A 12774-nucleotide genomic window follows, 5' to 3' on the forward strand; every position below is an offset into this window, starting at 1 on the left:
CCATTTGACAAATGGGGCCACAGACTCAGGGTGATGGTCTAATATAATCCTGGGAGGAGATGGGTAGAGAGCTGGGACTGAGCCTAGGGCTCCTGCTACTTACATCGTGACTCTAGGCCACACTCCACCCCACCCCAGTGGGGCCCCTAGATGGAGTCGGGCCTGCAGCATCAGGGGGCTGTGGGCTCCCAGGAGCCCCTGTCCCTTCCTCTCTTAGTCCCTGCTTTGCTTTTTTCCAGGACTGGCCAGGTCCACACTCGTCCCTGGCCCACGCACCTGGAGCTGTGGATTCTCTATCCAGGCATCTGTGCCCCAGAGCAGAGGACCTGGGAATGCACCCCCATCCACGGGCGCTACTAATGTTCAGGGAGGCTGGGGCGGGAACGGTGAGGCCCCTTAGACACACAACCGCACGTAGGTTGTAATTCCTAAGATGAAATTGGGAACATACCCTACTGACGTTCCCTTGGCTGTAGTTACTGTAGCTGCTTCCCGAGAAGGTGTTATTTTGTCCATTAAACTGCTCTGGCTGTTAAAACAAGATAAACGATGTGGTGAATGGAAGGCAGAAAAGCCACCAGAAGCCTGCACTCTCTCCTGAAATGAAAGTCTGCCAGGAGGACAGGGGATGCTGAAGAGGCCTGCCCAGCGCTGGGGTGGGAGCGGAGCAGGGGCACAGCAGGTCACCCCCTGGGGACAGCGTTTTGCCTCTCCCTCTCCACAGCCAGTAATTTAGCAAAAGAGCTTACAAAAATAGAAACAACTAGTGTGAAGTTGGAGCAAACATAGTAAACCCAGATGGCAGGTGGTCACGTAAGTTGGCATGATGCCTTGGCAAATAAATGTCAAATATTTCCAGAGTCTTCACTCCTGAGAATGTACTTTATCATAAGCCCAAAGAAGGAAAAAGCTATGTGCCTGAAGATTTCGTCAGAGTCTTATTTGAAAAGTGAAAAATCAGAAACAACCAAAATGTCCAACAGAAAGGGACAATAAAATAAGGAGCGGGCATATCAGTGGAATGTCTGGTGGCCGTTAAAAGTGAAAGTCATGGAGACTCCGTAGCAACAAGTAACCTGCTTATGATGTCATGTCAAGTGAAAGGAACAGATCCAGAGTCACAGCCGAATAACAGCTGTATAGTGTGTGGATGCCCTCACGCATGTAGAGAGACAAGGCTTAGAACGCAATGGTAACATGTTCAGGTGGGTGCTTTTTCTTTAAAGGATGTATTTCCTTTATTCTTATCTGCTTGTGTGTGCCATAAATAGTCAAAGGAGAAAGAAAACCATCATCTGAGCCCCGTGAGGACAGGAACCAAGAAAAGCCAGTCTGACATTCTGGCCACCACATGCATAGCTCTGAGCACAGAGGAACACATCCAGAAATCTCCCCCTGCTCTCTGGTGACTGCAGGGCCTGGATGACACAGGTTGGGGGTAGGGATGTGAGGTGGTAAGGAGGGAAGGGGCCTGTGGGGTGGTGGGACTCACCTTGTAATACTGCCCCATGTTGACCGTGGGGGGCGGGTACTGCCCAGTACTTGGCTGGCTGGGCATCCTTTGCCCAGGGTAGTTGGGAGAGGTGAGTGGCCGTGGGGGGGTAGGGGTGGGGTACTGGCCTGGCTGGGTGGGGAACTGGCTGTTTGGTCCATATTGCTGGTTTCCATAGTTGGGCTGAGGCGGCAGAGAAAGGAGAGGGGAAAGGTCATCAGTGTTGTGGAGTTAAGCTGCTCACCAGAACACCAGGATTGTCCCACCCATCTCCCCTCCTTTGCCCCTGCTGTTTTCCCCCCACCAAACGCCGTCCCCGCCTGGAAAGGGGAGAGGCTCAACCAGATAATGCCTGGGGCCCCTTCTTGTCCTGACATCCAGGGACACTGCATTCTGCCTGTCCCGCTCATGGGCCACCTTCCCATGAAGCTGTCTTTCTCGAAGCACCACATCCCCTGAACTCCGAGAGCACTTTCAGAACCTCTTGTTCACGTCGTTATGAGGTAGCTGTCTCTAAAGCCCCCTTTGTGTCTCTCCTAGTGCTTGGTACATGACAGAGGAACGCAGACAACAGGGTGCACTTCCAGAAAGGTGACCCCCTTCCTTCACCCCTGCATTCTGAGGCTGATTCGGAGGTGCAGTCCCTGTACCCCACACTGAGTGGAACACAATGATGTTCAGTTTGGGTCATCTGTGCAGAGGTTGGAAGAACCAGGCTGGTGAAGCGACAAGACAACCACTCTGGGGAGAGACAACTGAGAGAGAAGACGAGATGGCTCCAGGGAGGGGAGGGTCAGCATCTTTGGAGATCTACGAGGTCATACACGTTACTCCTGCTTACGCGCATCTGCACCCGCCAGCCGCCTCCCCATCTGTAAGATCAGGTGACCCTCAGGGCCACCTGCCGCCCAGACACTCCAGGCCACTACATCCTGCGGAGTCAGTGGTTTCTTCTTCCCTGTCTGTTGAAACTCCTTGTCTATTAACTGTCTCTCCTGCCCTCTAGGCTCAGAGGTCCAGGAGGTAGCTATGTCCCCAGCGTCTGGCAAAGAAAGGCTCTTAATAAATACTTGCTCAACAAATGAAAGACGGATCCGGGGGTAAATGGCAGAGGACAGGCGATGTCTGTGTCAGTGCTGAAGAACTCTGCCCACTTGCACTGTTGCGGTACAGTGGCTGCTCTGTGTGACAGTGAGGTTCCCATCTCATCACTGGAGGAGTGGAAGTGAAGGCTGCGGCCTGTCCACCAGGCTAGAGAACAGAGTCCTGTGCGGGACCACGTGACCTGACTCCACACCCTGCTCCAAGGTTCCAACCATTCAAAGATTCTATGAGCGTGCTGTTGCAAGGTGACGCCAGTCCTCCCAGACAGGGTCAGGTGGCAGAAGCTGTGACCACCCAGGGTCACAGTCCAGTGTCAGGCATTCTGTAGCTGGGTAGCGTCAGCGTTCTAATGAAGAGGATGATTTAGTAAAAATAACTGAGAGCCTTTGGTGTGCCCTGCCATGGCAGGCAAGAGCCGGGGAGCAGAACACCGGGGCAGGTGCAGGGCTGACATCCAGCTAACGCCTGGGAATTCCCCCGCTTTTTCTGTGATCGCCTCCTTGGGTGCCGGCAGCCCCGGGGCTGGGCCTGCAGATGCATCTGTAGCCCAGTCAGAGGGGATGCGGGAGTCTGAGCACAGAGGGGGCTGAGAGAGGACCCAGAACACGCGTGGGGGCTGTGTACAGGAGTGAGGCCAGCAGCTGGAGGCCTCCCCAAGAACAGCCAGGACCTTGGAAGCCACTGTCCTGCTCTGGCCCCTCCCTGAACTGGTGCTGACACACCAGAGGAGAGTCAGGGCTGGATCCAGGCTCCTGGGTGTTTGAGGAGGTCCCTGACCTCTCCCTGTGTGGACTCAGGGCACCTCCATCAATGGCCAAGCCACCTTCCAGCCCGAGCTAGGGTGGATGCTAAGGGGAGTCACACAGACCTTCAAGGAACTTAAGGTCTTTGGGCTCTAAACCCACTGTAAACCCAAGCTGAAGGCCACAGATCTGAGACAAGGGTGGGGAAGTCGATCTGAGAACAGGTGTGCAAGCAGAGCACTGGGGGAAAATGCCTAGGACTTTAGTCGAGGAATCAAGGCAGGCTTCCCAAGGAGCGTGTGCCAAGGCAGCATTTTGGGGTCCCTGTGTCTTCTGCAGGTGAACTAAATCCTTACCCAGTTACCCAGGTAGGCCACTTGCTGCCAACTCGTTTTCTAAGTGCTCACTGAAAGCCTTGTGACACTCCCTCCAGGAAGTCCTCCTTCTTTGACCTCATGTTGATTTCTGTACACCCCATCGTGCATCGTTCCCTTGTGGGTTCCTGCTTAGACCTTATCTTTCCTGCTGGTCTCGGTTCCTAGAGGACAGGAGCTGTGGGTTGTACTTCCCTAAATCTTCACCGATCCCTTGGCTGAGATGGCTGGGCAGCCCAATGGCAGCATTCCTCCCAGCAGAGCCGCTGACTGTTGATGGAGACCAGCCCTAAGAAATACTCGGTCTGCCTTCCAGTCACTTCTCCAACACGCACAGCCTTTAGATATTTACAGGGTTTTTTCTCATCTCTCACTCTTGGCAGTAAGAAGCCCTCAGGTGGGAGTGAGGTTTAGTTCCTTACTCTAAGTCCCCCAGCTAGTGTCTGCACCCAGACCAGAGAAAACTCACAGCTGCTGCCTGCTAAGTGCCCACCCCACTGGCCCAGGGCGAACTGCTACCTGTGTGTCCTCTCCTTCAAGTCTCCCAAGCAGACTTGGGAGGTGGGCTGGACTGTCACTGCCTTTCACAAATGAAAAAACTGAGACTCAAGGAGGTGACCTGACTTGTTCAAGGTCTTCCAGCTGGGAAATGGCAGAGCTGGTCTTGAACCCATGAGCACCTGACTCCTGAGGCTCTGCCTTTTGGTCCAGGGTTTCTGAAAGTCAATCCATGCTCTTTCCAAGGTATTGCCCACAGCCCCTCTGTCTTCAAGCCCGTGGTCCCTCCATCTCCCACCCTGCCCACCACCTGCCTGCTGTCACACTCACCTCTCCTGGGTATGGCCTCTTTATGCTTTGAATGGGAAGGGACTGGGGCCGGGGGCCCGGGTAGGTCTGCTGGGGCATCCGCTGCCCGTGTGTGCCAAAGGGGCTGATGCCGGGCGGCCGGGGCTGGTTCATGCCCATGGGAGGGCCGCTCATCCCCGAGGGTGTCATGCCAGCCGCCATGCTTGCAGGGTTCATGCTGCCCCCCATGGAGGCAGGCCCCCGCGGCCCGGGCTGGTTCATGAATTGGCTGTTATACGCCTGGGTGGGACCCATCTGGAAAGAGGAACAGACCTTCAACGGGAGAAGAAGAAAAAAAAAAAGAATAAAATGCCACATGCATTGAAAGTGCAGGGAGGGAAGTGTGGGGCAGGTGGGGGGCTCAGGGTTGGGGGCACTTTCCTATTTGGCTGCAGCTGGTGACCAGGCCCAGAGGGAAGGCCGGCCTCCTGGGCTCACTGTTGCCCTCTGCAGGCCAAATAGGAAAGATGCAGCCCAAGGGGTGTTAACAGGATGGGGCGTGGTCACTCCAAAGCACAGGCAGCATTTCCAGGGAGGCAGGCAGGGAAGCGGAAGTGAGTGCAGGGGTGGGAGGAGCATGGGAGGATGAAGGCGGATGAGGATGGAGGCAGGAGCCCCTTTCGTGGAAGACCTGGCCCTGCCCTTGGTCCTCTGCCAATGGAGACACACCCTCCACCCACAAAGTCTGATGCAGCCCCAGCGCCCACCTCTGCCCACTTGCCCTGCTGTCCCCATCCTGCAATCCCGACCTCCACACCTGTTCTGCATTCCTGTGGGGGTCCCCCTCTCCTCATCCCCACCCTGTCCTTCTGAAGGTCAGGGGAGCAGAATCCACCAACGGGCTGACTAGGAGAGCACTGGCCTTCAGAGGCCACCCTTGGGACAGACTGGTGACAAGGCTATTTTAGGCACCGAGCCAGTTCTTTGGTGAGTAGGGGCCCAGAGAGCAATATGGACCTTCCTTCCCCAAATGGAGATACACACAAGCCACCAACCCACTCAAAACAAACACAAGCACCCAAACACTGCCCCCCCAACACCCAACCACACTGACACACCCACGTCCCAACACACATCCCTCTGCGTGCTTCCAGAAAACCCAAACGCACCCTGACACCATCAGCCCCCCCGCCCCCAGCACACATAGCCCCACAGGCACCGACACCCCAACTCTGATTCCCTGGGGCTGTCCGCCTGGGTGAGGCTGGACCAGGATAACGGGCCCTTACCGGTCCATACTGGTTTATATCCTTGTTCTGCGTCTCCTGCAAGGCTGCCACAGTGGCCGTGGCTGTGGCCGTGGCCGTGGCTGCCGCTGCTGCCACTGCAGCTGCTGCGGCCGCAGCCGCTGGCTGAGTGAAGTCAGCAGGTGGCCTGGTATGCGGAGGGATGCCCATGCCTGCAGGGGCATTAGGACCCCCAGGGTAACTGTGAGGGAGAGAAGGCAGAGTTAGATATTGCCTGAATCTAAAGACAAACCCATTTCAAGCCCTGCGCTGGGAGGAAGAGGACAGGGCCGTTCCAGGCCCTCCTGCCCTTAGCTCATGGATGGGCAGGTCTCCAGACTCAGAGTCCAGAGGGGACAGGGGCCTCCTGTGGGTTGGTAGCCATTTGTGCCGCTCGGTGACCACTAAGCTGCTGTGTTTTTGGAGCCCTGGCTGGGTGCCGGCTGGCGCTCACTCTCACATGCACAAGATCACTGCCCCCCGGCTGCCCTCAGCTCATCTTCTGGAGGAGGACACTGAGCCTCAGAGAACTCGAGCAACTTGCCCACAGCCTTCCTGCGGTGGATGCCAGGCTGGGGATGCAGCTTCAGGTGTGTCTGGAACCTGTGTTTAACCATAAGGCCTTACTGTGCTTATACCGGGCAGGGCTGTGGTCAGCCCTGGGAGCTGGGGAGGGGTGAGGCCAAGGAGGCGGTCTTAGAGCAAGGTGGGGTGGCAAGAGGAGGAATGGGGCGCCTCTGCCCTGCCCCACATCCCTGGAGTGCCTTCTTGGGCTTCCCTGCCCATTCCTCCCTTCCTCTCAAACCAAGGGATTCCCTGCCTCTGCACAGCTCTGCCTCCGTAACTCAGGGCAGGGCTGATCCTCCTGCACCCCATGGAGAGCTGCTCTGTAACTCCCCCGATCCAGCTCTCTCAGTGTCTGCCAACTTACAGAGACATGAGGCAGAGGAGGCCCATTCTGAGAAATGCGAACGTAGTCCCTCCACCCCCATGGCCTGATGGCTGTCACCACACCACCCAGCCGCTGCAGCATCTGACCCGCAGACCGGCCCCGAGAATGGGGGATGACTGCGTCCCTTCAACCAATGGGACAACTGAGGATGAGAGAGGGGCCAGCAGGGCTCACCCATGTCCCAGGCCAAGAAGCACGGCGCTGGGACTTAAATTTTAGTCTTCTCCTGGCTGGAGGGGAAGGGCAGGGCTCAGGCACCACTTCTGAAGGCTGCTGCCCCTGGCCAGCCCCGCTCACCTGGCCCCGAAGCCCCCGCTGCCGGGGTAGTTGGGCCGGCCGTACATGCTCTGCTGGATGTAGGGCTGAGCAGGGCCAGCCTTGGCCGAGAACTGCTGCTGCTGCCCAGCAAACTGTGGGGAGTTGAGGCCGGGGTTGCTGGTGGTCATGCCCGACGCCATGGGGTTGCCGCCTGGATTCATGGGGTTGTTGGCATTGGCCATAGGGTTCCCAAGGACCTGTGGGCACAGAGAGTGGTTGTCACCCATGTGGAGAGGAAAAAGGAGAAATGGGGGGTGGGGAGAGTGAAACAGACGGAGGATAACAGAGGAAACGGAGAAAAATGGGGGAGCATTAAGGGTTCTCAGAGTGTACAAATGATTAGAAGGGGGTTACTCAACCTGGAAGCAGGCAGTGTAGATCAGACCTCAGCCTGTGATGGAATGAGGTGAGGCTGGTCCTGTACCAGGTGGCAGGTGGGAAAGGACTGGAATTCTCAGCCCTCCCGCCCCACAAAGGGGCCTGGATACCCAGAGCGTCGAGATACACAGAGGCCCTGCTCTGTGAGGGCAAAGAGAAGCCCAACTTGCCAGCTCTGGAGAGCAGCAGGATCCTGGCCAAGGGGCATCTGTGCCCGGTACCACAGGTAAGCCCAGTGGTTCTCTCCAGGGTGGCAACTAGCCCCGAGCCTTCCATGTGGCCATAGCAGAGGCCGGGCAGGGGGAGAGGAAGGAATGAGAACTGGAGGCAGGGTTGGCCAGGGGTGTAGAGAAGGGTTTGTCACAAGTTGAAGGCTCAACATTTTACTGAAATATAACCCAAGCCATCCAGGGTCAAAGACATCAGACGCTGGAGCTCTGAGGCCAATAATACCCAGGAAGTTCTCTTGTTTATCCAACCAAAGTAAACGTGGGCTGGGCAAGAACCCCCTGCTGTCTGTCAGATGAGAGCTGTTTCCCCTGGAAAGGCCTTAGCATGGGGGCAGTGCACAGGGGCCAGCCGCTGCCCTCCTGAGGCAGGTGTAGACCCGTCCTGGGTGGAGGTGTGTCCACAGCTGGGTGTGCCCTGAAAGCTGGTCTTTCCAGCTGGGCAGCACTGGGAGAGCAAGGAGGGCTGGCATGGCACGGGGACCCAAGGGCCCCAGAGCTCAAGGGATGGTAATGCCTGAGAGCGGCTGTGGCTAGGGGCAGGACAGGCTCTTACCTGGCTCTGGGACGTGTTGGTCACTCCCCAAACTGTAGTGACCACGGAGAGGGAGCCGGGAGGCTGGTTGGTGTTCTGCTGCCAAGGGACAGAGTCATAGGGGAATGACCCATCACTGCAGAGGGAGACAGAGGGGGGATCCTCAGGGGCCGCAGACAGGCTGAGATGGAGGCGAGCCCCATCACCCCACCATGCTCCACGGCTCCCAGCCAAGCCTAGGGGACCCCCGTCTCAGTCAGTTGTGAGTCCCCTGGGTCTGCCATGGTGTCCAATGCAGAACAGGTATGCTTCACGTGGTGACAGACTGTGCTTAAGTGACCACCTCTCCCCACAACACTGCGGGGGAGCCAACCCCATGGCTGTGTGTCTCCCCCTAGCCCAAAGTCCACAGGCCTCCCTGCAGAGGACAAGAGAGAGACCTGCAGGCTCAACCTAAGCTCCTTCTCCCACCATGCCGACTCCAGGCGGCTCTCCAGAAAGAGCTCTGGTTCCCCCGCCCTAGCTTCCCCTCACACCTCCCCAGGCCCTTCTCAGAAAAGGCCGGAAGGGCCCCAGGCTGAGTCCCGGCTCTTCCCCCTTCCTCCCGGCTCTTCCCCCTTCCTCCCGACCCTCATAGCAGACTGGCCGCCCAGCCCAGCTGATCCAGCCTTTGGAAGGAGGTTCCTTACGTCACTCTTCCTTCCCGACTCTGGATTGCAGGTACAGGCCTACCTGCCACGCTTCCTCCTCTGCTCCCACCCCAACCTCTCGTTCCACCAAGCCGCTCTCCCTCAAATACCTAAGACACTCCGCACAGTCAAGACCTTCAGTGGCGTCTAGCGTTTACAAGCCGAAGTCCGAACTCACTTCAGAATGATTTACCCTGTTGGCTAATCCCACCCGACCCTGCTTCCCCACCTTGGCTCCCACCTCTCCTAGAGCACCCCCAACCATCCCCACGTCCCCGGCCTCCTTGCCAGCCCCAGCAGTATCCACCTTGTTTGGGAACATCTCCTGAGGAGCGCCCCCCAAACATCAGAAGTAAAGACTCAGCCTTAGGCCCAATGCTCTGTCCTGCACACAGTAAGTGCTCAGTAATGGCTTCCCGTTAGAGGCTGTGGTGCAGGTGGAGAGTGAGGTCCGGCAGACCCCGGGGAGAGGAGCAGGGCCACAAGCTCGAGAAGGGGCCAGTGGGGTCACCACAGGAAGAACCTGCCAGGGGTCCCGGTCCCCCAGAGTGCCAGGCTGAGGCAGCCTCGCCCCTGGAGCCAGCCCTGCTTGACTCTCGGCTTGACCTCTTGACCTCTCACCCAGAGAAAATCCCAGACCCGGCCCCAGGAAGAGTAGAAAAGCAGAGTGCCCACACCTGTGGTACCACCTCTGCCCAGGGCATCCTGACAGGGGTGAGGCCTGCAAGGCAGCACAGTTGGGTACCAGGGCATGGGGAGGGGAGGTGGGGGGGCAGGGGGCTCTGGAGGAGGGTGGTGTGGTAAGAGAACACCTCATGCCTGTCTGGCTTGTGCCTTCATCACAGGAGTTAGCGGAAGGCAAAAGCGCCCACTCAGGCCTGGTGAACTCGTAGCCTGGCCGAGCAGCCAGTCCAGGCCCTGGAGGCTGGGGTGACTGGGAGCGGAGGTGCTGGGAGCCAGCCCAGAGGCCAGGACTCCCAGGAGGGCGGCAGACAGAGGGGAGCCGGGGGTCTGAGTCTGGTGCCTGCCCTGCTCCTTGCTGGGCGAAGCCCTCGGCAGTGCTGGTCAAGTCGGATGGGTGCCCCTGCAGAGGCAGGCAGACTGCAGGGCAGGAACGTGTCACTGCCTGCCCGTGCTTGCTCTCCCCCTGCCTGGACACCCTCTGGTTTCCTTCCTGTCTCTGCTCAGAAGTCACCTCACTAGAGGACCTGCCCTGACTCCCTTGGAGAACAGCCACTCCACCCCTACTCTCTCTCACCCTGGCGTTTTTTGGCACCTGGATACAAGTCCTGGACCCACCCCTCCCTGGCTCAGGGCCCTGGTGCAAGTCCCCAAGCCTGTCTGCACTCAGTCTCCTCATCTGTAAAATGGGCAGAAGAATGGCACCCTCTGCTCTACTCTCTCAACGTTTTCAATCTGCAGGTCATGAAACATGAGCGGGTCATGACATCAAACTAGCATGAGGGGAGAAAGAGGGAATAAAACAGAACGTGATCAAGTGTGAGCACACAGTAAGGAAGAATATCATTCCTTGAACTCATGTCTTGATTTTATATACAAGCATATGTGCGCCCTGGGTCTCGGTGTAAAATGCACATTTACTGTGGGTCTCTGTCAAATAAGTCTGAACAACACAGGCCTCGGCAGCGTAAGTCTGATGTGGCTCAAAGAAGAGAATGCAGACAAAAAGACTTTCTCAACTGGAACATGACCCAGACTTCAGCATTACTCATGGTTTCTGGGGGGAGACGAGCTGTCCTCAGGGAACCCAGCCCTCCACTGTAGGCCGGACGTGGCGGACATGATGCGGGTCAGCGGAAATGGGTGAGGCCCAGATGCACAGGTCAAAGGTGACAGACGGCTTACACTCTCTGCATCTGGGAGGCTGACTGGGGACCTGGGAGCTCAGAGAGCTTGGGCAGGGCAGAGAAGCACAGGAAAGTAAGCAATGAGTCTGCTCCTCAGTGCAGTTCAGCTCGAAGAACCTCTGCTCTCCTGTGGAGGTCACTGGAGACCTGGAGCACCGCCTGGTCCAGGGCTGGCACACCAGAGTCTCGCAGGGAGGCCTGCAGGCTACAGTTTTAAACAACAAAGAGGAGACCCCCGGACACACGCTCTCCTATGGGGCCCTCGTCCTAGGTGTGGCTGGATTGAACACAGGACCCCCCAGCAACTTAGCAGTACAAGCCTGAGTCTGTCTTTTCTCCCCAGAACTCCTGTTCCACAAGCTCCCATCACCCCTCCAGGCTGGCATCTGGTTCTGCCTGAGATTCACCTCCTTTCAGAACACACCTGGCAGGCTCAGGAAGTAAAGCCCCCCCGGGAGCCCAGGGGCCCGGCAGCTGCTGCCTCACCACCCCAGGGGGGGAGGCCCCGGTGAGCCGGGATACTGCACAGGCCCACAAACAAGCTCCCAACTGCCCTGCAGCTCCGTGGGTGGGCCTTGTGGGCGGAAACCGGCTCCTTCCTGTTTCGTCCCCTCCACCCCAAACTTGGTGAGAAGCAAACTTAATCAACGTTCCCAAACTGGGCATCCCGCCATCTGGGTGGAAGGTTGACCCTAGAGCCCAGGCGTACACCTGGTGTGCATGTACGTGTATGGGGACATGTATGTGTGCATGCACATGGGTCTTGTCGGCATGTTGCTGTGCACGCGTGGGGGAAGAGACAGGCACACGCGTGTAGGGGAGGTCTTGGGGACTTGCTCGCCCCCACTCACACCTGCTGCAGAAGCAGAAGTGGCAGCCGCACCGACGCGCCTGTGACTCATCTCCTGGGGAGACGGCTCCTGCTGTTGCAGTGAAGGCTCTCACCCCCACAGGCCCACAGGGGCAGTCAGCCCTGCCAACGCCTCCGAGCAGACTCAGACACGGCCACTGGGGAGCTGCCCAGCTCCCTGCGCCCGAGGATCAAGGACAAGCCAGGCTCCTGGGCCCTCCCAGAGTAGGGGGGTGCCTGGTGTGATGAAGAGAAGGCCTAGAGGGCCTGTGGGGGGCGTTCTGAGGTCCCTTCCCTCCTCTGCAAGTACTGTTTAACCAGCAGAAATGCTCAGCCCAGGTCAGAGGTCCCCTGCATCTCAGGGCTGCCCACTGGGAACCACTTCCCTGCTCATGTCCATACCTGGTCACAGTTCAGAGGGAGGCCGGAGCCCCTAAGATCTGACAACCCACTCAGTAATCTTGCCCAGCTCTCCACACCCCCAATCCAGCACGGCCTGGTCTCATGCCACAAGCTGCCCCCAGCCACAGTCCTGTCCAGCCAGAACGGCCGCAGGAATCCTGTGCCACCTCCAGAGGCACCAGTGCCAGAAGCCACCTGGAATCTCAGCAGGGTTCTGCCTGCCAAGTGCCTCCTAACATGGGGGCAGCTGCTTTCCCATCTCCGTGCCTCCTCTTAGCCTGAGATGCTTCGTCCCTACTCTGAAAATCGCCACTCATCCTTTCCAGGCTCCCCCTCCAAAGGCCACCTCCTCCAAGAAGGCCTTGCCATGTCCACTGGCCTGAGCTCCACTTGTTCCTCACGTTCCTGGGGCCCCATTGAGACCCCTCCCGCCTTTTGCCTTCTGCCCCAGGTGCTCTGAGTTCTCAGGCTACCTGTGCCTGGCAGGGTATCTTCACATACCTACAGGGCTCAGGAAGCCTTTCCTAACCAGAGTGCCGGGGAGAAACACCCCCTCTTGTGCTCACCCTCAGAGGGATGCCTCAGCCTCACTCCTAAGCACCTCCAGTGTGCCTGTGACCACACGGGCACTGGGACCCAGCAAGGGGGAGGTCCCGCCTCTAGGGAGGGGGCACAAGGAAGCTACTGAAGTGGCTACTCCCTCTCTCGATGCCTCAGTGTCCTCATCTGTAAAATGGGGGGATGAGAGGCCCTCTCTCAGAAGGCTGGCA

The 12774-nt window shown here is 58.0% G+C and overlaps 1 protein-coding gene across 9 annotated transcripts in view; it reads right to left on the reverse strand.

The window, feature by feature from the left end:
- The window catches only part of ZMIZ1 (zinc finger MIZ-type containing 1), a 236979-nt gene that overhangs the window by 18345 nt on the left and 205860 nt on the right, over positions 1–12774 (reverse strand). For 8 of the 9 annotated variants that reach the window (XM_087431979.1, XM_087431980.1, XM_087431983.1 and 5 more), the window contains 6 exons: positions 8217–8331; positions 7035–7252; positions 5789–5987; positions 4542–4832; positions 1493–1675; positions 452–529 (listed from right to left, as the gene is read on the reverse strand). In XM_087431979.1, coding sequence (XP_087288105.1) covers positions 452–529; positions 1493–1675; positions 4542–4832; positions 5789–5987; positions 7035–7252; positions 8217–8331 — 1084 coding nt within the window. The remainder of the gene's footprint in view (positions 1–451; positions 530–1492; positions 1676–4541; positions 4833–5788; positions 5988–7034; positions 7253–8216; positions 8332–12774) is intronic. The other variant, XM_087431981.1, reaches the window with a different exon arrangement.

This window comes from Ceratotherium simum, chromosome 6, assembly GCF_057802395.1.
Source record: "Ceratotherium simum simum isolate JZ-2026a chromosome 6, ASM5780239v1, whole genome shotgun sequence".
Lineage (NCBI taxonomy): Eukaryota > Metazoa > Chordata > Mammalia > Perissodactyla > Rhinocerotidae > Ceratotherium > Ceratotherium simum.